This window comes from Colias croceus, chromosome 20, assembly GCF_905220415.1.
Source record: "Colias croceus chromosome 20, ilColCroc2.1".
Taxonomy (NCBI): domain Eukaryota; kingdom Metazoa; phylum Arthropoda; class Insecta; order Lepidoptera; family Pieridae; genus Colias; species Colias croceus.
In genome coordinates this window covers 8425158-8448809 of record NC_059556.1, presented here as the reverse complement: position 1 = coordinate 8448809, position 23652 = coordinate 8425158, and the positions used below count along the sequence as shown (strand labels likewise).

At 35.8% G+C, this 23652-nt stretch overlaps 1 protein-coding gene across 4 annotated transcripts in view; it reads right to left on the bottom strand.

The window, feature by feature from the left end:
- The window catches only part of LOC123701084 (protein split ends-like), a 49747-nt gene that overhangs the window by 5515 nt on the left and 20580 nt on the right, over positions 1-23652 (bottom strand). The window contains exons 3-13 of one of the 4 annotated variants that reach the window (XM_045648509.1): positions 18537-18578; positions 17950-18152; positions 17087-17125; positions 8770-8864; positions 7377-7538; positions 2941-3717; positions 2239-2382; positions 1744-1817; positions 1516-1581; positions 996-1091; positions 438-660 (exon numbers count right to left, since the gene is read on the bottom strand). In XM_045648509.1, coding sequence (XP_045504465.1) covers positions 438-660; positions 996-1091; positions 1516-1581; positions 1744-1817; positions 2239-2382; positions 2941-3717; positions 7377-7538; positions 8770-8864; positions 17087-17125; positions 17950-18152; positions 18537-18578 — 1921 coding nt within the window. The remainder of the gene's footprint in view (positions 1-437; positions 661-995; positions 1092-1515; positions 1582-1743; positions 1818-2238; positions 2383-2940; positions 3718-7376; positions 7539-8769; positions 8865-17086; positions 17126-17949; positions 18153-18536; positions 18579-23652) is intronic. The other 3 variants (XM_045648512.1, XM_045648510.1, XM_045648511.1) reach the window with 3 other exon arrangements.

Genomic DNA, 23652 nt, shown 5'->3' with positions numbered 1-23652 from the left:
ACTTCATGCTGTTAAATTTAGGTGTCAGTGTGTGTGTCGTAAAAATTCACTCTCATCATTTTTCTCCATCGCGCCAAAAGAAGTATAACTTCAATAATACAATAAGGCTTACACATCGTTATTTAGGTATAACCTAGCCTTTAATAAAATACTAAAATGGGATAATTGAACACTTTTAGATGCCATGATAATAATTCAATTTACACTCATGGACCCTGACTTGAATAAGAAATAACTATTGCTATCGAAACGCTAAATATAATAAACAACACAACCAGACAAAAGCCACGTTTCGACCACAAGAAATAAAAAATGCCACACTACTTCACAAACATAATATAATGTATTGTCTGAACAATTTACAATAGAAGATGAAAAGTCTATGTAGCTTTGGTTTATGTTCAATTTTAGTAATTAGGTTTGACAAGTACACATACCAGTCATTTCATTCTCCTCAGTCTTTTCAACAGAAGATTCCTTCTTCGGCTCCACCTTCTGTGGCTCCTTCTGTGTCTCCTTCTGTGTCTCTTTCTGTGTCTCTTTCTGCGTCTCCTTCTGTGTCTCCTTCTGCACTTCCATCTTCTCTTCTGTTCTATTCTCTTGTACTTTATGTGTGTTCGTTTCTATTTTGGCTTCTATGTTCTCTACGTTTTCGATTGTCTGTAAATGATATGTTTCATTGAATTAAAATTAAGATGCAAGGATGTTAGAACGATTTTAAAAAAATCTTAGAAATCTAAATATTCTCACTCAATAAGCAATTTAGCTTATTATATTGCGAGCTTTCAAATACAATACACATTATGTTGATTTAAATTAATAATAATAATATTTTTTAAATTCCAATTTAATGCATTTTCACTGCATATTTTATACCTTTTTAAATAACAAATAAAACGTATTTAAATGTACTTCCACAAAATCAATATAAACTCTAATTTTTTTATTGCCCATAAAAAGGTGAGAGGTTTAAAATATATAAAAAATAAACTAACGTGATTATGCGCAGGCGCATCGTCAGTGACCTGCAGCGCTTCGAGCTTCTGCGTCACCTCTTGAGCGTCCACTTGCCGTATCTCCGACGTCACCGACTGGAAATAATTCTTTAATTAATTTAACAGCTATGTTTATATTCTATCAAAAATTAACCATAGAGTATAGACAATTAACCAGTAGACCGCCTTGATCAAATCTATATACTATAATCTATACTAATATTATAAAGCTGAAGAGTTTGTTTGTTTGAACGCGCTAATCTCAGGAACTACTGGTTCGATTTGAAAAATTCTTTCGGTGTTAGATAGCCCATTTATCGAGAAAGGCTTATAGGCTTTATATCATCACGCTAAGATCAAAAGGAGCGGAGCAATGCGGGTGAAACCGCAGAGCACAGCTAATTAGTTAAAGTACGATCTGTGTTTTATTTGCCTTTATCAAGAAATATGACGTTAAAATATTATATTTTAGTTTTATTTATTTTGTTCTCGTTACAAAATATAATTATGGACATATTACCTTGGACATATCGTCGACAACGAGGTCCCGCGGGCCCGGCGATACTGACAGCGATTTGCCTCCCTTCTGTAAAAAAAATATATTTTTTAATTTTAAACATTCAAACAAGGGAAGATATTTTTTTTCTTAAATTACGGACTACAATATCAAAAAAATTGTTAATCGGTAATTAGCGTGAATAACAAATAAAATATAGAAAAATACCGTAAAAACAAAGGAATAATTCACCTTTTCGTGTTCTTTGGCTGGTTTTGGCTTTCTGTGAACGGGCGGCTTGCCTTCGCCGGGACCCAAAGGTGCTGCTGTAATACACAAAATACAATTATTAAAAAAAAATCTTGAAATCACTTTAGGGAATGATATTTATTTCATTAATTTAATTTTTAAATTTATTTAATAAAAAATCTTTCGAAAAAAAAAAGTTTTGCTTATTTTTAGCTATTTATAGGAGTTGAGATACAAACGATATTTTCCTATTTCAATACGTGTCTAAACGCTTTTGGAATAAGCAATAAGCATTCAATAATTTCAACCAATTCAAAAACAGGTGGAGGCAATTCGATTGTTTTTTTTTTTTGTGGTTTTGTTACCTCAAAACTTTAAACAGTTTTTTTTAAACTGGTTTGCTTCCATTTCAATTCCATCTATTTCTGTCACAAGGCTGTCTAGTTTTCCCCTAAAAACCAATTATTACACAATTATAAACTACAATATCAATCGTACCCGGTTTCCCCGCACTAGTGGGAGTGTTAGCAACGTGCAGGGACAGCGGGCGTGGCCGGCGCGGCGCGGACGCGGGCCGGGCCACTGTCGACCCGTCGCGGGACACCGCTGGTGTGCTGGCCGCGCTTGCACTGCCTAGCTCACCTGGAAAATAAACATTTATATAAGTAAGAGTTTTTAGTATAAATATTTGAAATTAAATTAATCTAAATTTCATTTATTGGCCAATATTCGCCATTTTATTCGTCAAAAAATTCAAGTGTGAATAAATTTCGTAGTTTATTGCGTGGCACACGGCTCGGCGAAGGGCTGCCTCACTTTAGGGTTTTTTCTGTTTTTGAATTTTTTTATATTTGTTGTTGAGCTTTGGCAAAAAAGGAGGAGGTTCTAAATTCGTGAGTTGTTACGTCGTAAATTTGAATTGGGTGAACCTAATTTTTAGATTGACTTTTTATTTAAAAACTAAAGCCTTCCAATGGTTCCATTTCACATCTAATTTTTAAGCTATTGCATAGCTTCTATCGCGGGCCTTGAGCGCGGGGACCGAATCGAGAAATTCCGTAACGAAAAACCTCACGCTTCCTACTCCGACGGGCGGAGGTGTGGCTTGAAGGCATAGCACGCAATAGCCTTACCGCGGCAGTCCCCGAGTGCCACACGTCTTTTTTTTATTAGTTTCGATCTGTCCGTGGCCACACTCACCCCGCGGCGTGTTGCAGCCGGTGCCGGCGATGGAGGCGGGGCGCGGGCGGCGCGGCGCCGAGCTGGCGCGCCGCACCACGCCGGCGCCGGACAGCGCGCTGCCGGGCCGCGAGCCGGGCGTCGTGTCGCCGGACCGCCCCTCTGTGCGCACACACTCACCCCGCGGCGTGTTGCAGCCGGTGCCGGCGATGGAGGCGGGGCGCGGGCGGCGCGGCGCCGAGCTGGCGCGCCGCACCACGCCGGCGCCGGACAGCGCGCTGCCGGGCCGCGAGCCGGGCGTCGTGTCGCCGGACCGCCCCTCTGTGCGCACACACTCACCCCGCGGCGTGTTGCAGCCGGTGCCGGCGATGGAGGCGGGGCGCGGGCGGCGCGGCGCCGAGCTGGCGCGCCGCACCACGCCGGCGCCGGACAGCGCGCTGCCGGGCCGCGAGCCGGGCGTCGTGTCGCCGGACCGCCCCTCTGTGCGCACACACTCACCCCGCGGCGTGTTGCAGCCGGTGCCGGCGATGGAGGCGGGGCGCGGGCGGCGCGGCGCCGAGCTGGCGCGCCGCACCACGCCGGCGCCGGACAGCGCGCTGCCGGGCCGCGAGCCGGGCGTCGTGTCGCCGGACCGCCCCTCTGTGCGCACACACTCACCCCGCGGCGTGTTGCAGCCGGTGCCGGCGATGGAGGCGGGGCGCGGGCGGCGCGGCGCCGAGCTGGCGCGCCGCACCACGCCGGCGCCGGACAGCGCGCTGCCGGGCCGCGAGCCGGGCGTCGTGTCGCCGGACCGCCCCTCTGTGCGCACATACATACCAACATTTCATTAATATACATGGATATGACCAAAAATATTACATGTATATACGTGATTGTATACCCAAGTGTATGTGAGAAACGACCATGTAAAATTTATGGAGAAATCCTGCATGTATCAGCTGTGCATAGCACATCAAATAGCAAAGCAAATTTTTATAATTGTAGAAAACTTTTTGACCTGAAATTTGTTTAAAAGTTATGAAAATGTGTGATTGTAAAGATTTTGTTGTGAAATTTACGAATTTACCACTAAGTGGCGCGTATTTTTTCCTTTTTTTTTTTTGTAAGGTGTTTCTCAATGTTAGCCAGAAGGGCTTCTACATTTTAACGCGGACGCGGGGGTGACCTGAAGGTTCACCCTGGTAGCGACATGCACAAGGGCGTCCCCCCTTGACGGGGACCACGAACCTCGGCTTGAGCTGTCGCTTGAGTGGAGGAGGCCAGAAGGGCCCTAATCGGACGGGGTATTTTTTTTCCCACTCACGCTGTGATATTATAAAATGTTAGAAATTTCTCTAGTTTGACAAACTGCACATTTTGAAGAGATATAACTCAAAAATTGCTGTACAACGTAATTTATTTTGATATAGGGGCGCTAACAGGGATCGCGAGTGGAAATTTAAAAAGAACACCTCAAAATCTGTAAAATCGTCTATTTTTTAAACTCCTGGTATATTTTCCAGTTCCGAAGTTAGAATGTGTTCCTGCGATTTGGTGAATTGAAACAATATATTATGATGTAAACCTCTGAGAACCAGACATAACTACCATAAAAACTATGAGAGTTATCTAACACAGGATTTCTCCATAAAAAGAGTGTATACTGTATGTGTTTGGTGATGGTTTTTTTTAATATATAAATATTATAATATGTATACTACAATTTATATCTGATAGTTTGAGCAATAAGTTTTCGTCTTATTATCGTAATTTTTAATTAATTCAATCAATAATATTTATTTATAAAAATTAAAGGTTATGATAGTGTATAAAGTATGTGCCAACTTAAACATGAAACATTATTTTAGCTTACATTAGAGCAAGTGCAAATTATTCAATATTTAGCATCAGTGTTTAAGCAAGTGTTAATAGCCGTAGGTCATTTACAGTGCAAAGATATAATAAAAGAGATTTCCCACTTACCGTAAGAGAAAGGAAGAGATAGAGTATATTGTTACATACAGATATACTTTTGTTATTTTGCAAGAAAGTGCTGTCAACATTAAGCGCTTAAAGGAATACAAAACGTTAGGGATAGACCGTAATGACATTTAAAACAGGTAACATAATATTTTAACGGTTTTATAAAAGCATATTAGAGGTTATAATAAACAATAAATATATGTACTTAGAAAAATTATAATCTGTATGTAACAATATTGAGAGAAGATAAATATTTTACCTGTACAGCAGAAGTAAAGATCCTTGGCACCTTTTAGATGCGTACAAACTTTTAACAAACAATAAAACATGTTTTAACAAACATTACGAGATATAGAACTATCTCGATACACGTAGATGTTAAAGACATTATTTTCCATGATTAGCACAAAAATTTACAGGTAACAAAACTTAGGAATACACAAAATAAGCACGATAAATGGGAATTAACACAAACACAAGACAAAGCGCTTGAATTATTTTTAATTTTATCGACAGCACTAGAACACAACAAAAAATGCTAAACTTCTGATATAGAAGATGAAGAACATATAAGAGTTTGTCAACAATTCACATTTATGAAGCAATTATATTTCAAATTAAGATACCAACTTAACTTTAACTTTAACAAAACGTTTGAGATGTATTATTAAAGAAGAAGAAAAAAAATTAGTAATTCAAAAACACATTTCGAATGTAAGCTAATATTTCGAATAGTTTTCTCAGGTGAATTATAACGGAATCATGCGACATAAAATAATGTCATCAAAGGAAAATTATTATTTAAGTCCTATCATCAAATTTTCCATTTCGAAATTCACGAAGTAATTCAACGTCACAGAAGGAAGCAAACTTAACTAAAGGAAGAAATAAATAAAGCATTATTGATAAATAACAAAATCAACCCGCGATCTAACCAAAAATAAGCATACATAATATACTAAAGAGAAGGTAATATGATGATGATGATGATGGAGATGGAGAACATAAAAACATTTCAGAAAAATTATTAAGAAAATGGTTCTAAATCGAGAGGAAACATGAATGTAGCATATAATGTTAGTAAATTGAAATGCCTTGTTAACTGGTAAGTTCATTTACTCTAAAATTTATTTCTGTGTACTTCTACCCTCTCTTTGTCCAATTTCACTATAAGTAATCACCAGTAAATTAACCTGTTTACCTAAATTTTAACTCCTATCGGAAATGTTAGCAAAAACAAGTTTATTAATGACAGAACCTTCAGCAACCAGCAGGAAGCTAAAGTTCATAGCGTTATTGACCTTTTACGCATGTACCTATTCATTACAGTTATCCTATCAGGAGAATTACGACAGAATCCTAGCAAAGGCAAACCCGAAACAAAAGCATTATTAACAAACCCCTAGCATGAGATATGGAACACAGCGTTATCAAGACAAACCTAGCAGGGGCGAAACCGAAACGTTAACAAACCAACTCTAGCAGAAAACACAAACCAAGCGTTATCAACATAGACTTAGCAGCAGAGGCAGAGAAAAAAGCTAAGTCTTATCAACAAATCCACAAACACTAATTGTGAATCCGAAGCGTTAAACAAAACCCTAGCTGAGGCAGAAAGGAAACCAAGCATTACTTTGTCAACGTTATCAACGATTCCCTAGCAGAAGCGATAACCAAGCGTTATCAACAAGATCTTTAGCAGAGATGTGAACCAAGCGTTAACACGAGAACCCTCAATAAGCGTTTTCAGGACCTTAGCAGCGAAAGCAAGCCTTATCAACAAATCCACAAAACCCTTATTATGAATACGAAACGTTACCAAGTGAACCCTAGTTGAGGCAGAGCAGGCAGAGCCCAATGAAGGATTATCCACAGAACCCTAGCAGCAGAAGAAAACCAAGCGTTACCACAAAACCCTAGCACAGATGAAAACCAGTGTTACCAAAACAACCGTAGGAGCAGCGGTGAAAACCAAGCGTTTTAAACAGAACCCTAGCGAGGCAGAGCCTAATGAAGCGTTATCAACAGAATCCTAGCAAGGAAAACACCAAGCGTTATCAACAAGACCCTAGGAGCAGAGAAGAAAACCAAGCGTTACCACAAAACCCTAGCACAAATGAAAACCAGTGTTACCAAAACAACCGTAGGAGCAGCGGTGAAAACCAAGCGTTTTAAACAGAACCCTAGCAGAGGCAGAGCCCAATGAAGCGTTATCAACAGAACCCTAGCAGAGGCAGAGGTGAAACCCAAGCGTCACCCGGCAACCAGCACACAATACATACGGCTCCGGTTCAGGTGGTGCAATGAATCGTTATCAATAAAACCCAAGTAGAGGCGAAACCCAAGCATTATCAACAGAACCCTACCGAGGCAGAGCCTAATTAAGCGTTATCAACAAAACCCTAGCAGGGAAAACACCAAGCGTTATCAACAGAACCCTAGCAGAGGCAGAGGTGAAACCCAAGCGTCACCGGCAACCAGCACACAATACATACGGCTCCTGTGGAGGTGTTGCACGGAGGGCGCGGGCAGCCTGTCCAGGCGCGTCATAGAGTACGCCCTACCTGGCGCGCGCGGGGCCGGCACCGTCGGCACCAGGTCCGTGCGCCGCCGGGCCACCGACGTCCACGTGGAAGCCGGCGAACGCTCCGATTCGTCTGGAACGTTCCGGAATGTTCCATTCAACAATACGCGCGCGCACTTATTTGTGGTAAAGTATTTGCTACAGTAAGATTCAAACTTAATGGCGTTTACGAATTACGTTTATTTAAATACAAGCTTTCCGCCCGCGGTTTCGCCCGCGCAGTCAAAGAAAAACCCACATAGTTCCTGTTCCCGTGGGATTTCCGTGATAAAACCAAACCTATGTCCCGGGGTAAAAAGTAGCCTATGTCCTTTCTCGGGTATCAAAATATCTATATACCAAATATCATGCAAATTGGTTCAGTAGTTAAGGCGTGATTGAGTAACAGACAGACAGACAGAGTTACTTTCGCATTTATAATATTAGTATGAATCTAATACACTGAAAATTTCATTTGATATTTGTAGAAGCGAAATAATGAATTCTTTAGTGGGATTGTCTACTTTCATAATTGTATCAAATAGTAGAACCGACTACCGAGAATAGGATTATTATTTTTTATTTCTACATTCGATTCACTATTAAAATAAATCCTTTTTTATTATTCCACTTTAGCTAAAAAAACATTTTTAATACTCACGGAAACTCGAAAACATTAATCCTTAGCAGCGTAAAAATAACATTTTCAATACATAAACATTTTTTGCAATAAAGATATCATTTTTATGAAAATTTTTTTAACAAAACAATATTTAAAACAAAACACAAAAATCTTACTAGATACTTAACCAAATATAGCAATGGTATATTTATTACTATACAGTTATACACCAATTTTCAATACCTAAGCAAAATAAAGCTCCGAATAGCATAGCTGCTAGACTAGATATTACCTAAAAGTAAACTACATGCGGTGCTAAAGCGAAAGAGTGTTCAATATTTCCTATTCAATAGCAAAAGCTGTGTGATGCGTACAAAAATTCAAGAAAGTATATGAAAATAAGAATATTTATAACAATGTAATGACGGCGAAAAATGCTCGACGTAAAGATACAAAAAAATAACATTCGTCATAAAATAATTCATTTTTTAATAATTAACTCCTACAATTTACTTTCTACTTCTACAAAACTATCAAATGATACTGTAAATTTTCTAAACCAATAAGTCAATGGTATCTTAGCAAAGTGAATATCTACCACAATTAAACCAAAAATTCAAAAACAATTAAAAAATTTCTATATAGGTATTAATTTTTAATGAGAAAATCGTTTTACACCCTACGATACGACCTTACGACATACCTTTGTTATCAGTGTCGGATGTGTCCAACTGAAGCGCTGAGGCACGTCTTGTCAGCGGCGCAGACGCGAACATCACATTAGTCGTTGATGCCGCCCTGGAACGTGATATTTGGGACATTATAATAGTGTATGGGATTGGAATGTCGTGCGATATCGTGTCGGATGCGTGGCGTGAAGTATAATTAATTAAAGTTTAAAGGGTAAACGTATGTGATTGTTCAAACATGTATTTATTATGTAGGACAAAAACAAACTTCATATACCTAATCAAACATGAAAAATGTAACATTCCAAAAAAAAGATGTGTGTGTGTGAATGTTTGGGACTTTTTTTTAAGAAAAGGCGTATTTTCGAACTAAAATTAAACTTATAAAATGTCTCTAAATAAAATAATTCAAAAAACAAAACATCATAAAATTTTACAAAATGCATCCAAGTGTATTCATGCTACATGTGCTGTGCATAAGCATATTGTGTATTTTCTAAATTGTACATGCATCGTGATTCTTTAAGAATTCATCATTGTTATAAATAAATGGAAATTATATACTAATTATATATACAATATCTAAAGGTACACGAATGGATAATATTTATTAGACATGTATACTTGATCAGATTTCTTCATTATCTGATTAAATTAATTAAAGAAAAACTAATCCATAATATTTATTATAGTAGTTTAAACTATTTATCTAAGATCGATGTCTACTGATATAAAGGAATAGATTGTATATTTTCGTAGATCTAAATTTATTTTCAGTTCTACCCTCAGTTATTTTTGTAGTTAGTTTTAAAGGTCTTATGTACAGTGTTTGGGGCATTTTTCGAAATGAGCGCTACATTGAGCGAAATGAATACCTAATTTGTAGCTATTATTAAGACTAAGATGATATTTTAACAACATGTTATAATCTATTAAAACGTTTCCAAAATTTAATAATCCTATTTTTTACTGTATCCATAACACAGTAGAAACTCTCATTACTCATACTAAGATCATCTACACCACACTTTCGTCAAAGCGACAATTAATTGGGCCATTTACATAATCCGTTTGTACTTTCGAAATGGGGCATTCAATAATTTGCAACGTCAATTTTGGGCTATTGTTTCACGACAATGGCGGGTCGTTTGAAGGATGCTGACGTCACTACGGTGTGGCAACACTCGCTTTTCGAGTATTCAGTATTGCACTTTCATGAGTGTCACTTCCTTAAAATTGTGACACGTTTTTGGGTGCAATTTTAGTTTAGAATTTTATAGCAGACTAGCTTCCGCCCGCGACTCCGTCCGCGCGGATGTCGGTCTTCGCGTGGATGGTTATTTCTCCATTTTGAGTAACTCTGTCAATAACATCTTATAAATATCTATTGGACCCAATTCCCAAATACGGCTAGGCCTATAATAATACGCAACGTGTGTTCGCGGTTCTACGGAACAACGTCTATGGATAAAACTGAAAAATTAAGATTAATTTTTTTCTACGTATTTTTCCAGGATAAAAAGTATCCTATTTTACGCCCAGGATAATAAGGTATAATTATACCAAGTTTCATCGAAATCGAACCGCTAGTTTTCACGTGATGCCTTCACATACAGACAGACAGACAGACAGACAGACAGACAGACAGACAAAAATTTTTTTAATCACATATTTGGGTTTGGTATCGATCCAGTAACACCCCCTGCTATTTATTTTTTCAATATTTTCAATGTACAGAATTGACCCTTCTACAGATTTATTATATGTATAGATATATGTTCGAAAATCTTAAAAAGAAATGATCGAAAAAATTGGCAAAGCAGAATTTAAATTAAAAGTCAGTCTAAAATTGCAAAAAAGTTGCATAATTACGAACAGAACTACTAGGTATTTAAAATTAAAAAAAAAGCTTAAATATCTAGCCGGAATATTTTAGCAATTCTTTTGCATGCAGATATTGAAAAACTACGTATTACAGACAATAACACTAAATATTATAATCATATATTGTCAGCCAATTGAAACCGTTTTACAAAACCAATTTTCTTTCAGAATAATATTGAATAACAGCCATATAAGAAGGTAATTACGTTGGAAAGCAGACCTATTGTTTGAGTGTGAATTTTATTGTGAAAAATTGATAACGTTGCATATAATCAATATATAATCTTAATACGCTCTTATAGCGGCATTATACACGTCATATCACTAGGTTTTACTTGCCACTTCAATGTTGCATTCAAAATAAAACAATTGTTTAGTATTTTGATAGAATAAGATAAACAATGCTACATATTATGACACAGTATAGCAAAACAAAGATACTTATTCCGTAAATTATACCTACTGTATTTTAAATAAATGTACCTACATTATCAAAGTATTTTGGAATTATTTTATTATGAAAATTTAACCCATTTAATCCTTTTTTAATCAGTTTATCACGGCTTCGCCCGCTTTGTCTAAAACCTAATAAATTATATACTTAAACCTTCCTCTTGAATCACTCTATCTATTAGAAAAAACCGCATCAAAATCCGTTGCGTAGTTTAAAAGATTTAAGCATACAAAGGGACATAGGGGCATAGGGACAGAGATAGCGATTTTGTTTTATATTATGTAGTGATAAATAATTATTATTGTAAGAATTCATCATATTATATGAAACATAAACCCCCATGAACTCTAAAAAATGCCGGTATCTTTAAAGAAGTTTTAAATTCTTAATTAAGTTAATTTATAATATAGGTAACCCTATAAACAAGATACGAAACGGCGAATTCAAACCGTTTTAAAATTAATTAAGCCGCCATTCTCGTAGCAGATAAGATTGTTGATAATTACTTTTATTGTGCGGAAAATTTTCAATAGTTCTAGATAGGTACCTACCTGTTTTATACATTTCAACGTAACTTCCTTGAATTCTTTATTATTTCAATGTAATGAAAACAAAACTCTAATCATTTATACTTAGTTTTCATAGTAACTAGTAACTACTTCTATTGTTTGTGTTTTTGTTATTATTTTGTTACTGGTGTGAATAAAATATTCATTCATTCATTCATTAACTTTATTTTCAGTAATAATCTGTGGTATCTCGAGTTGTCTGTGGATCAAAAATGGAGGCTACAAGCCGTCCAGTCGTGGCTTCGTTCACACAACGATATTCCAATACAAATTATCTAATACATTTCAACCTGATCAGAATAGCAATGTAATATTAATGTTCATTTTACAACAGTCCTGAAGATCCTTCTTATCTATTCATCAAAGCCTATTTAAAATTTTGGTATCAAATCAACACACGCCCACATACAAAATTTTGGTATCAAATCAACACACGCACACATACACATTCGTATTTATAATATCTTCAGGGAATCCTCCCCACACACACGCAGTCAAAAGTCAAAACAAATCTTTTCGCCTAATCTTCTCTCGCGCGCCGCCGCAAGCCGCTCTCAATAATTGCACACAAATAAGGAATGTATGTCAGTATGTGCGTATTTGCACTGTGTATTTATAGCCGGCTAATTAGCCATTCCGTGTGTGCGTATAACAGTATATATCCTGCCTCCCGTATACGTAGAAATATATCGAGTTATGTTCCACTTACTATGAAGACAATTTAGCAGACGCGTTATTTGATACTGTGGTAAATACAAAGATTAATGTTTTAGAACGAGGGCTAGTTATTAACGAAATATATACGTTTTTGATAACTGAACATTAGGTGCCCTGAGCAGGCACTACCATTATAAAAACAAACAAACAAATGAATGAGTTATCCCATAATAGATTTAGGTCATTAATTGGAGCCTCCTGCTTTTGTTACATGACACCCAGATACAATGTAGCCTATAGGCTAAGAGGTAGCGCGCAAGAGCAACTTTTGTCTCCGCAACTATTTTGTCTCTCCCGTCAACTCTATGGGGAGTTGCGTCGCTACGTGCACGCACTTTCTTACTAGCCCATAGAGTTGATGAGTAGAGACAAAATAGTTGCGGAGACAAAAGTGGCTCTTGCGCGCTAGCTCTAATACAGACAATAATATATCTCTGTAGGTACCAAACTTTATTCCTACTATCAATCCAATCAATCCGATCAGCTGTTTTTACTTTAATAAGATCTATAATTTACAAACTTTCACGTCTATTTATTATATAGTTTGTCGTGTAAATATGCTGCCAATTCGACGCTGATTATTATCTTAGAGGGCGCGGTGACACAGTGCGTGTGACCCATTTAGTATGCCGTATGGATAAGGGTAGAAAGTTATAATATCCTTGCCAAATAAAGGGCAAAAGCAAATAAAATAATAATATCTTGCTAGCTGTATATAGCATTAACGAATAAAATATATGATGTCGCTTTTCCGTATAAACAAAAATTAAGGCTTCCTTGAAATCTAACACACGAAAAGTAATTTTAAAACCTAAGATTATTTCTACACTAAATTCCACAACAACCAACACAATATAAACGTATGTAGAAACGGAAGAAATATTTAGATCTCATCTTACATGCAAATCAATTGATAAACAAATAACGCACACATATAGTCCAAGATCCCAGAGCGTTAAGACATAACTTATTTTCTAAAAGATGAAACTTTAAGTTCTCAGTAGTGTCTCATGTACTTTGTATACCTGCGTGTTTGTGAAGTTTGCCCAGTGACACCTGGGCAGGTACCAGGTGAGAAAGGTGACTAAAAATAAGAGTTACTTTATTTAAATTTAGATGGCTGATTTTTAGATATATTTTATAGAATATCATTCTCAAATGGTATCGCAAGTATCAGACACTTTTCATGGACCAAAACTTTTGTCAGACGCTTTAAAGCTCCACCAAAAATAAATAAACTTTACTTATTTTTTAATGTCTGATTTTTTAATATGTTATCAACATAACTATTACAAAATTATATTTAATCAGTCAGACAAATTGGAATGACCAAAAATCCACTAAACACAAAAAATATTCAGCCGTGAGTACGAACGCGAGAGCACTATGCGCATGCGTGTCAGAGCGAAGAATGTAATTAATATTCCAAAAAGTACTTACTGCTTTTGATAAAATATTTCTGCATCTCTTTTCAAATAAAATGAATTTCAACATTAAGGTAATAATAATTAATAATTATTAAAATTAAAATTATTTATTGCATATATTCGGTAAATTAATTTTTAGCATAGAACTCCACCTTTTTGTTTTAGGATGAAAAAGAAAATAGTGTGACAGGCTTAGTGCTTGACAAAGTGGTAAAGTCACGTATCGATAAAAATACAATAATTATAATATCTATCTTTTTCTTCCCTAATATTTACGCAATTATGCACATAAATTTAAACAAGATTTTTTAAGGTTTCCATTTTTTTAGATTTTTGTGCTCTTCTAGATTGCGTAAAAAATAGATGCGATCTTTAAACAGACTGGACTCCTAATAGGCTAATAGTGACTATTTGTAGCTATCATTTTGGGAGAAAATATGTCAACATAATTTAAAACTCATGCTGCCATATCTATAGAAATTTAAAAATAGTCTCTTTTTAACTTGTAGTCAGATACGGTATCAGGGCCGCGCCGACCCTCGGCAGCGCCTGTGTGCGAAACCTATGAAGCGCCTCTTTTTTAACGAATCATCATAAAAAACGAATTTAATTTTTGAATGAATATTTTAAATTTTTAAATATAAATTTATAAAGAATAGAAAAAATATTTGATGAATATTTTTAATTGTTAATTTTGACTGAAATAAACGTTCTCCAGTTTTACAGTACTTAGATAATATTATCATTAATATCTAAGTGTACAAAACTGTGGAACATTTAGGAATTAGGATACTAAATAGGTAAATCCCGTTCGCTTCTGCTTGCCAATTACTGCGAAAAATAAAACTCGAACAAAATTTTAACATGCTTTATTAATACAAAGAATTTAATACTTAAATATGAATAACAAAGAAGCTGACTTTTTTCTAAGAATAATAATACTAATATGACTATTACCTACCTATGTTATGTTTTAAAAAAAACAACAAGAGTCTTAACATTTGCAAGGATACAAATTATACAAAATTATAAAAAAAGTTGGTATTGGTGGCGATAATTGTCTTGACGGTGACGATGGTGTATCAGGCACAGGCACAGACGTAACTTCGGCGGCATCATCTTAAATTAATAACAGACAAACAAATACATAATATTGTTCACATGAGTACCTATCTATCTCCTTGTCTGAATAAACTGATTTATCTATCTATGAATAATTATTTATATTTATACAAATTAGAGTGTCTGTTTGTAATATTAAAATAACCGCATTTTACTAAATGCTTATGGATGTACGCATTCAGTAAAAAGTACATAAAATAAAATATATTTTTTTACAATTTTTGTCTGTCTGTTCCTTCCGTCTAATCTCTAAAAACGGCCGGAAAAAAAGTTAATTATTCTATTCAAAATTGAAAAAAAAAATTTTAAAATATCCCAAACAGAAGTTATAATATTTATTTTATACAAAATTACATAAAAAGTACACACTTACCACTACATGAAGCGTTTTTTTAATCAGATTTAATAACACTTTCATCGATAACATGACTGGTTTCTGTCTCTAATGATTGTGTCGAAGTGGATGGTTGAGCCGTAAAATATTTACTTATTTTAGTTGCATTTTTGTGAAGTTCTTCTTCTTGTTTTCTTTTCCTTATTAGATGCTGGTAACCAGATAATTTCTTTTTTTTATCATGATTACTATCACTCATCGTGAAAACACGTTAAAACAATCAGTAGGTAACACCCAAACAATGATTATAAAAATTCAATGCGCACCTTACACACACACACACTTTCAATCAAATGATTGTTCATTTGTTTTGTTTTGCCTTAGCTATCTCGTTCGTTAAAATCGGGGAATACCCGTGACACCACCCCGCTTGCGTCGCACGCATCGCATCGGGTTGCGTTCAGAAACTCACTCATACTCATACAAACTCGGCGCCTCTACGGTTTAAAATAACTAGTACTTTTTCTCTGGTTCAAAGAACTGCCGCCGTTTTAACGTTGAGCTCGTAAGAAATGTAAACTAAAACCCTAAACGAAAAATGAAACCGTTTAAAACGTGAATAATAATAAACATTAAATATTGAGAGACTTGTTCAATAAGCGTTATAGATGTTTTGTTGTTTACAAGGCCTACGTTGCGCCTATTTACCTACTTACTTTTCGATACTCCACTACAAAAAACAATCATATAGGTAACAAAAATAATTTAGGTGGCAGTGGCGGCGCGGCGCCCCTATTGTCTTGGCGCCTGTGTGCGCCGCACACTTCGCACACAGGGGCGGCGCGGCCCTGTACGGTATGTACAAATATATTTATTGAAAGGGCTATAAACTGAAACAATCGATATTTATTTAATGTGAATTGACATCACTTTAAACTTGTTTCTATACTACGTATCTTTGTTATTCAAAATCTGTGGATGTGTCACCCGCTACTATCGATCCTCCTCAATACCCTTAGGATACTCGTAAACAGTAAACACGCCTTCTTGTGCGCGTGAGCCATTTCGGACGTTTTGTATGAAGTTTCCTTACTGTATGTTTCTGTATATTGTGTTACACTCGCTCTGAAACGCATGCATAATGCTCTCGCGTTCGTACTCACGGCCGAATAATTTATGTGTTTAGTGGATTTTTGGTCATTCCAATTTGTCTGACTGATTAAATATAATTTTGTAATAGTTATGTTGATAACATATTAAAAAATCAGACATTAAAAAATAAGTAAAGTTTATTTATTTTTGGTGAGCTTTAAAGCGTCTAACAAAAGTTTTGGTCCATGAAAAGTGTCTGATACTTGCGATACCATTTGAGAATGATATTCTATAAAATATATCTAAAAATCAGCCATCTAAATTTAAGTAAAGTAACTCTTATTTTTAGTCACCTTTCTCACCTGGTACCTGCCCAGGTGTCACTGGGCAAACTTCACAAACACGCAGGTATACAAAGTACATGAGACACTACTGAGAACTTAAAGTTTCATCTTTTAGAAAATAAGTTATGTCTTATCGCTCTGGGATCTTACTCTAATATAAAACATACTCAGATATACAACAACTAGGTATCTACATACACATGCAACAAAACAACATGCAAGGAATGCAATCTACTAAATATTAATCTATCTACGTATTTTAGTCGGTTTAAGACACTCTTTGTCTATATTACAGTTGATGTTAATAAAGTTCCAATGTTATTTGTTATACATAAATCAAAATAAAAAATAAACAACATAACAAAAAAAAATAAAAAATTTTGCTTACAGTGACTCAAAAAAGTTCATCTGATCTATGGGGTTGGTACTGGCGGGAGAAACAAATGAACAATTAGTGCAAAACAAATAAATAAAAAATGTGATTTTTTCGTAGTTTATTAATCACTGTGTGTTGTTGAGACCCACAACCGAATGTCCTGATTGTAAAAAGCAAAAGCAAAATGTATTTCTGATACTCAATAAAAAAAAAACAAATAATTGAGAACAAAATAGAAACCTACTGAATTCTATAAAAATACATGTTTCACAGTCTAAAATATAAGTCTAATTATATTTGAGCAGTCGTTACGATTAATTAATAACATAATTAAACATGAATGATGCCTAGCTCTATTAACATAACCTGGGCAATTAGAGCTGTATATATAAATGTAAATGTAATAGCTTCGCTTATCGCGTGCTATCTTGCTTGTTGCTCGTAACCTAACTTATTCGCCTACTTCCAACATTATAAGTACAATATAAGACTGTGAAACATTAAAATCCTAGCTGAAAACATCTATAGCTATATTGGAACTAAGGGTGTTGCTGTTGATACACTAGAGCGTTTACTTGTGACATAAAATCGAACATTGGCCGTTTTTTCGAACCACTTTTCCACCACGATAGTTAATTTTTATAATAATGCTGTTTCATTGATTGTCATAACATTTTACTATGCAAAAGTACAAATAAATGTTCTGGTTAAATGCGCATTCGCTGTGCATTACCCCGAACATCGAACATTCGTACAAAACGTTCTATAACATAACTCTAGTCTATCCACCCTACCTATGGAAAACACTAGAAAATGCTCTAGTGTATACTCCCACCCTGCCTACAACAAGCCCGCTTACTCCTATCTCCACATACCTGCGCGCAGCCCAAAAGAATCCCGCCGAGTCGACCGGCTCGAGCAGCCGTGGCGTCGACGAGCCGAACGCGAACGCCGGCCGCGGCGCCGAGCGGGCGGCGCGCGCGCGCTCCAACCGCTCCGTGCGGTCCTTTTCGCGCTGCAGCAACGCCTCCCGTCGCGATATGGACGCCTCCCATATCGCGCGTTTACGCTCTTCTACCTGTAGACAAGGTTGATATATATAATCTTCGTATATCACACATTTCTGGACAGATTTTCCAATTCCTGGATTCAAACTTATACGTCCAATAAATTTAAAGGCGTAACAATAATATAAAAAGTAATTGACGAATAAAAACCAAAGATAGCAAATATCACATCTACAGTAGCTGACCTTAATTTAAAATAATATAAAAATGCTCTAAGAACGTGATAATATTCGCCTAGTTTAGATTTACATGTACTAACCTAACCTTACTTTAAATGGAACATGGGACACTACGTCCTTACAATTGCGTCCTTACAATAGGAGAAAATACAATAATTTAGACACACACATGTTACAATTCCATTTTGTAATTTAGTATGTACAAATTTAAATTACCTTTCCATTGGTGATCGGTCCAGAATTTTCGGAGATCACCTCCTATAAAATTAATAATTGTGTCTTAAAATTTTGGAATAGGTTCAATTTTGTAATGAATGACCCTTCAAAAATTGAAGGGTCAGTCCTTTAACTGCATAAAATTGAATAAATCCGATTCATAGTATGTATTTTGAAACATGGGTTCTCCATAAATATTACATAAACTACAGGAATTCGATTTCCTGAAAGAAATTGCTGTTCAAGATGCATCTCACGTTTCATCCAATTAGAATTTACGGTCAATTACGGTAGAATAAATCGTCATAACATCATAAACATGGACGAGCTGATTTATCGCCAGTTAATTGATAAACAATTAAAAGTTAAGACACACAAAATAAGCAAACTTTCACTGTCAACGTGTAGTGATCGATTAGTTCTATACTGTTTCTACGGCTGCTGCCGAAGCGTGAAGTCATTAGCATTTTGATGAATGGAATGGGCAAATGTTGTGCATTTAGCAATATTCCGAGGAAGGTGAAAACACTTTATTGGCTGAATGTCAAAACGTTTCGTGATGTGCTCGTTATAACGTGGAAATAGTCGCAAGTCACAACTAGCATTCAGCTTCATTTAAATCAATCAAGAAGTACATTAACACCTAGAAACACCAAGTACTATACAAATATCAATTACATTGAGCCATGAATTGTAAAAGAGGCCAAACGAGATAATACAAATGAAAATGATAGACTATTTACACCTTGGATTCTAACAAAGATTACAATCTGTAAACCACTCAATAAACTCCTTATAAAAACGGTGGAAAGTGCCGCAGTTGTAATTGACAATCGTCTAGCGGAAACTAACCAGGAGGTCTAATTCGAGACGGCACAGTGCCCATAGATCAATCTAGATTTATAGAAAACGCACCTGCAAATGCAAACTAGAAGGCACTGGAAATGCAAATGCGATGGCATCTAGCATTCCACTTGAATATTTAACGATAGTAAATGACAAATGTTATTTGCGACGTACAGACGTGGATTCTATATTCTCGGTATCGGACGAGAAATCACTTATCTTGTACAACGTATGGTCTATTTTTATTTCATTAGAATAATGCATCATCGACGTGCATTAGTTTGTAAACTCATTGTTGATGATCCAATTATTGGATCAATTCCAAATTAATATGTAATGCTTATCAATCAAAATGTTTAGCTCTAAAACTTGGTGAATGGTGTCCACCAATTTAATTTAAATTTCTACATTGCTGTACAAATAAACATCGTTCTTTTGGCCTATCTGCACGAAGGACAACAATCTTTATGAAACCTAGCAACGCGACAAAATTGAATAAATAGTACTAGAATCTCCAATAGCCAACGCTCATTCTGATCCAGAATAAAACAATGTTCACACCAATCATAGTTAAGAGCTTACAATGAAAGCCAAACGCGATCCTGTAGGAAGTGAGCGTTATTTCGGTCGCCTGTTCACGGAGTTAATTATAAATATTTTTGATGCACTTCTACCACTCGCCATACTTCCTTGACGCTTTAGTAGTATGGAATGTAACACGACACATGTTACATTCTTGAACATAAAGATCATCTTGTTTTAAGATTTCAAGACTAACGCAGCTTAAAATATGGACTGTTAAAATGTTGTAGTGCGTGTTTATCATAAAAAATAAATTTCGCTCCCTTGGGGCTTTATAATGCTTGTCGCTTTAGGGATCAAAAGAGGAAATGTCTCCTCTAAAATATACTTTGAAATAAAATGGGACAAAATCCTACTAGAGTAGAGTAGTAGTACCGCTAATAGAGTCTATTTTAAAACAATTCAACTGAATTAATTGAACATCGAATGATTACAATCACATATTTATTTTATTATCCTTTATTTTCTCTCTCCGTAAATTAATTCTTTGGGAAAATCCTCATTTCTGACATCGGCAAAAAAATCGCCATAGAACGCGAGATTATAAAATGCAAAAAAAAAACTCCAACTCTAGTACAATTCCAACTATTGCAATTCCTTTAATCTAAAATTAACTGTACATCACCGTACATACGCAATGTGGAACAAGCACACGCCGTCATGCGTTTGCGCAGCCGGTCACTGCGCATGACCTCATGTATGTTATATAAGATGACCCGGTCACCTGGCGGCTGGTGCCTTATCGTTGTATAATTGCACCAATTACATAGTATCAAAAACTAAAAGGGGATCATTTTCTTAATTATGAATCGTGTGTTTTGTTTAATTGTCAGATTATGGGGCAATCAACTGTACTAAGCTTAATGAATCATACACGAATAATAATTAGCTTCAGAAATCGTTGCAAACAAACTTGATACATATATTGTTGACTGGTTGGTTGGTATATAACCCAATTTCAGATGATTGCTTATACCTTGGAGAAGCATATAGGCTATATTTTGTTGGCAAGACTAAACCCGAAAATAATTGTAAGAGTCGAGTTTAGGATACGAATGCAGTCACAGGTAGGATGCAAAGTCACAATCTTTCTCATAAATCTATTTCTGCAAATCACAGAATAACAAGCAGAATTTTTTTATAACCAGATAAAGCAGTAATTAAAATTCCTCCACTATTACACTAGGCTATCTAGCGTGTCGTCCCAAATCTGCCTTATTGGTTTTGGCTCGCTTCCAGTCTTTAAGGTCAAGTGCCAGCTTTCCTGTAGCATTGTTTGCTGTGCTGTACATGACTGGCTAAATTGAAATTGCGCTTTCTTTGCACACAATGTTTAGACGTATATGTAATATTTACGACGCAACGAGATCACTCTTTTGTCCTCTAGATATTACTGGACCTAGACAAAACAATTTTCAGTCTAGGTAAACTACGTGTAAACTTCTTAAAGGAGAGCGTTCTTTGAAGTCTCTGGAACAGCATTAATGGATAGTCTCAGTAACATTTTTTAAAGCACATGTACAACAGAAGATAATTATTTCTGATACTACCGATTTTTTATTTAAAAACATTGGAGAAACGACATTTTATTTCATTAAAAATATTTTATAGGAAAAGTCAATTAAAAAGTAATTTCAATTTGAAATTTTCTGTTTCTTTATGATATGTCTCCAACGTTAATATCATATTAGTTCTTGTAATAAAAATTACGTGAAAGTTGTGATTAGTCAGCATATTTAACTTTTCAATTTCTACACATAACACTGACACTTTCTTAAGATTTTTAAGTAGCAATTTATAATCGTATCCATCCAGTAAGTTTGAAAGCCTACCAATGTTTTGAAATTAAATGAGACATGTTTTTATGCTGTAAACATCCTAACATTCAGAACAAAGTGTCCTACATCTATTTACGTGAATCTTATTTAGGCGAGTTGAGATTAAAATTTCAAGGTCGTGTCATTTAAATACCGTCACGTCATGGAGTAAGGCGACGATTATGGTTTCTTTGATTCTTACCAAAGTTCTTTTTTGCCCAAAATACCGCGTAAAATCTCTATATATTATGTCCCAAGTTGGCTCAACTCCGCCATCTCGAATACCATCACGATCCAGTCACACACAATAAACAGTCGGAACAACAAAAAACACCGAGTGACGTATTAATTACCATAATAATGTTGCTCCTAAACGCGTGAGAGCTGATGACATCACCGCACAAGGACGTCGTTATGCAACGTACGTAGGTTGAATGGAATTATAAAGATTCTTGTGGAGCATTAACGCGGTGCCGATCGTTTCCTATTGCCATTTTCGTGTTTATTTCATGTGGATAGATACATTTTTTGATCTTATGCACCTACAGATGGGAAATCTTCTTGCCACTGTTTGTTATTGTGAGCATGTTAATATCCCTATATTAGGGAGCCATTGTCACATCCCACTCAACATATTTTATTGAAGGTCTGCTAAAGTTATGTCCTTTCCATATTCATTACAAATATGAAATAAAAATGTCATCGAGTAAAATATGTCCTATGCATGTTGGGTCATTCTCAAATAAAACATCTTCTGGTTCATGCTGATCTACATTCTACATATGTTTCAATCATTGCATTTCCATTTGTTGCAAGTGGAACTGATGTTATAATCTCTTTAATAACTGACCGGTTTAAAACTACTTTAGATCGTGATTCTGACGCACGCAAGTCGCTAAGACGCAATACATTATTGTCTTTCTTATAAAAAGGACATATGATAATGCCGAGTGAGTAAGACGGTAAATAAGAAACGAAGAATGAAACCAACATATATGTCAATATGTACCAGGTACCTACTTATTAGTTATTCTTTTAGTTGTAGGTATTAGGCCAGAATACAGAATATTCCAGAACTTTGTAAATATAAGAATTTTGTAAATCCTGCTCCTAATTTTATTCTTATCAGAAGGAATCAATAATTGAATTTAATTTAATGAGTGCATTAAAGCAAAAAAAAAATGAATGACGAGCGAATGACCAGGCTCAATGGCGTGCCATGACTGAGGCCTATGTCCAGCAGTGGACAAACATGGGCTGTTATTGCTGTTAATGATGATGATGAATGCTGAGTAAGTTCAATTCATCTAATTTCAACAACAATAGTGCCGACGCGACGTTTTCATACTTGCTAAGCTGCCACTTGAATCAGGCAGAAGCAAGTAATTACACCTTGTTGCTATTTAAAACAGGACACTTATTGATCAGTTGTTTTCTATCATATCACCCAATCAAGCGTCATTTGCACGATTATTCATATCCACGATTAGATAACGTATTATCTATATTGGCTTCCAAACGTCGACTTACCAGCTAATACAAAGTAATGGAATTATACTGTGTTTTGTAGCCACGAGTCGAGAGATTCAATTGGAATCATGCGGGCGGTGCATCAATGTATTTTTTCTTAAACGTTTTATCACAATACGTACTGCATCAAGGATTTCGAACTTCGTTTAAAAACGTTAATTATTATTGTCTCCCATAGAGGAATGCAGTTACGTTAGTTATATTGAGTAATATTAAAAGTTGAACATATGCCATACGCTAAAATCATTTAACACAACCTTTCAATCTTCGTCCACATTGCATTTATATCTGTTGGATTTCGCATAAGATACGAAAGCACGGAATCGTGCTAACATTATTTG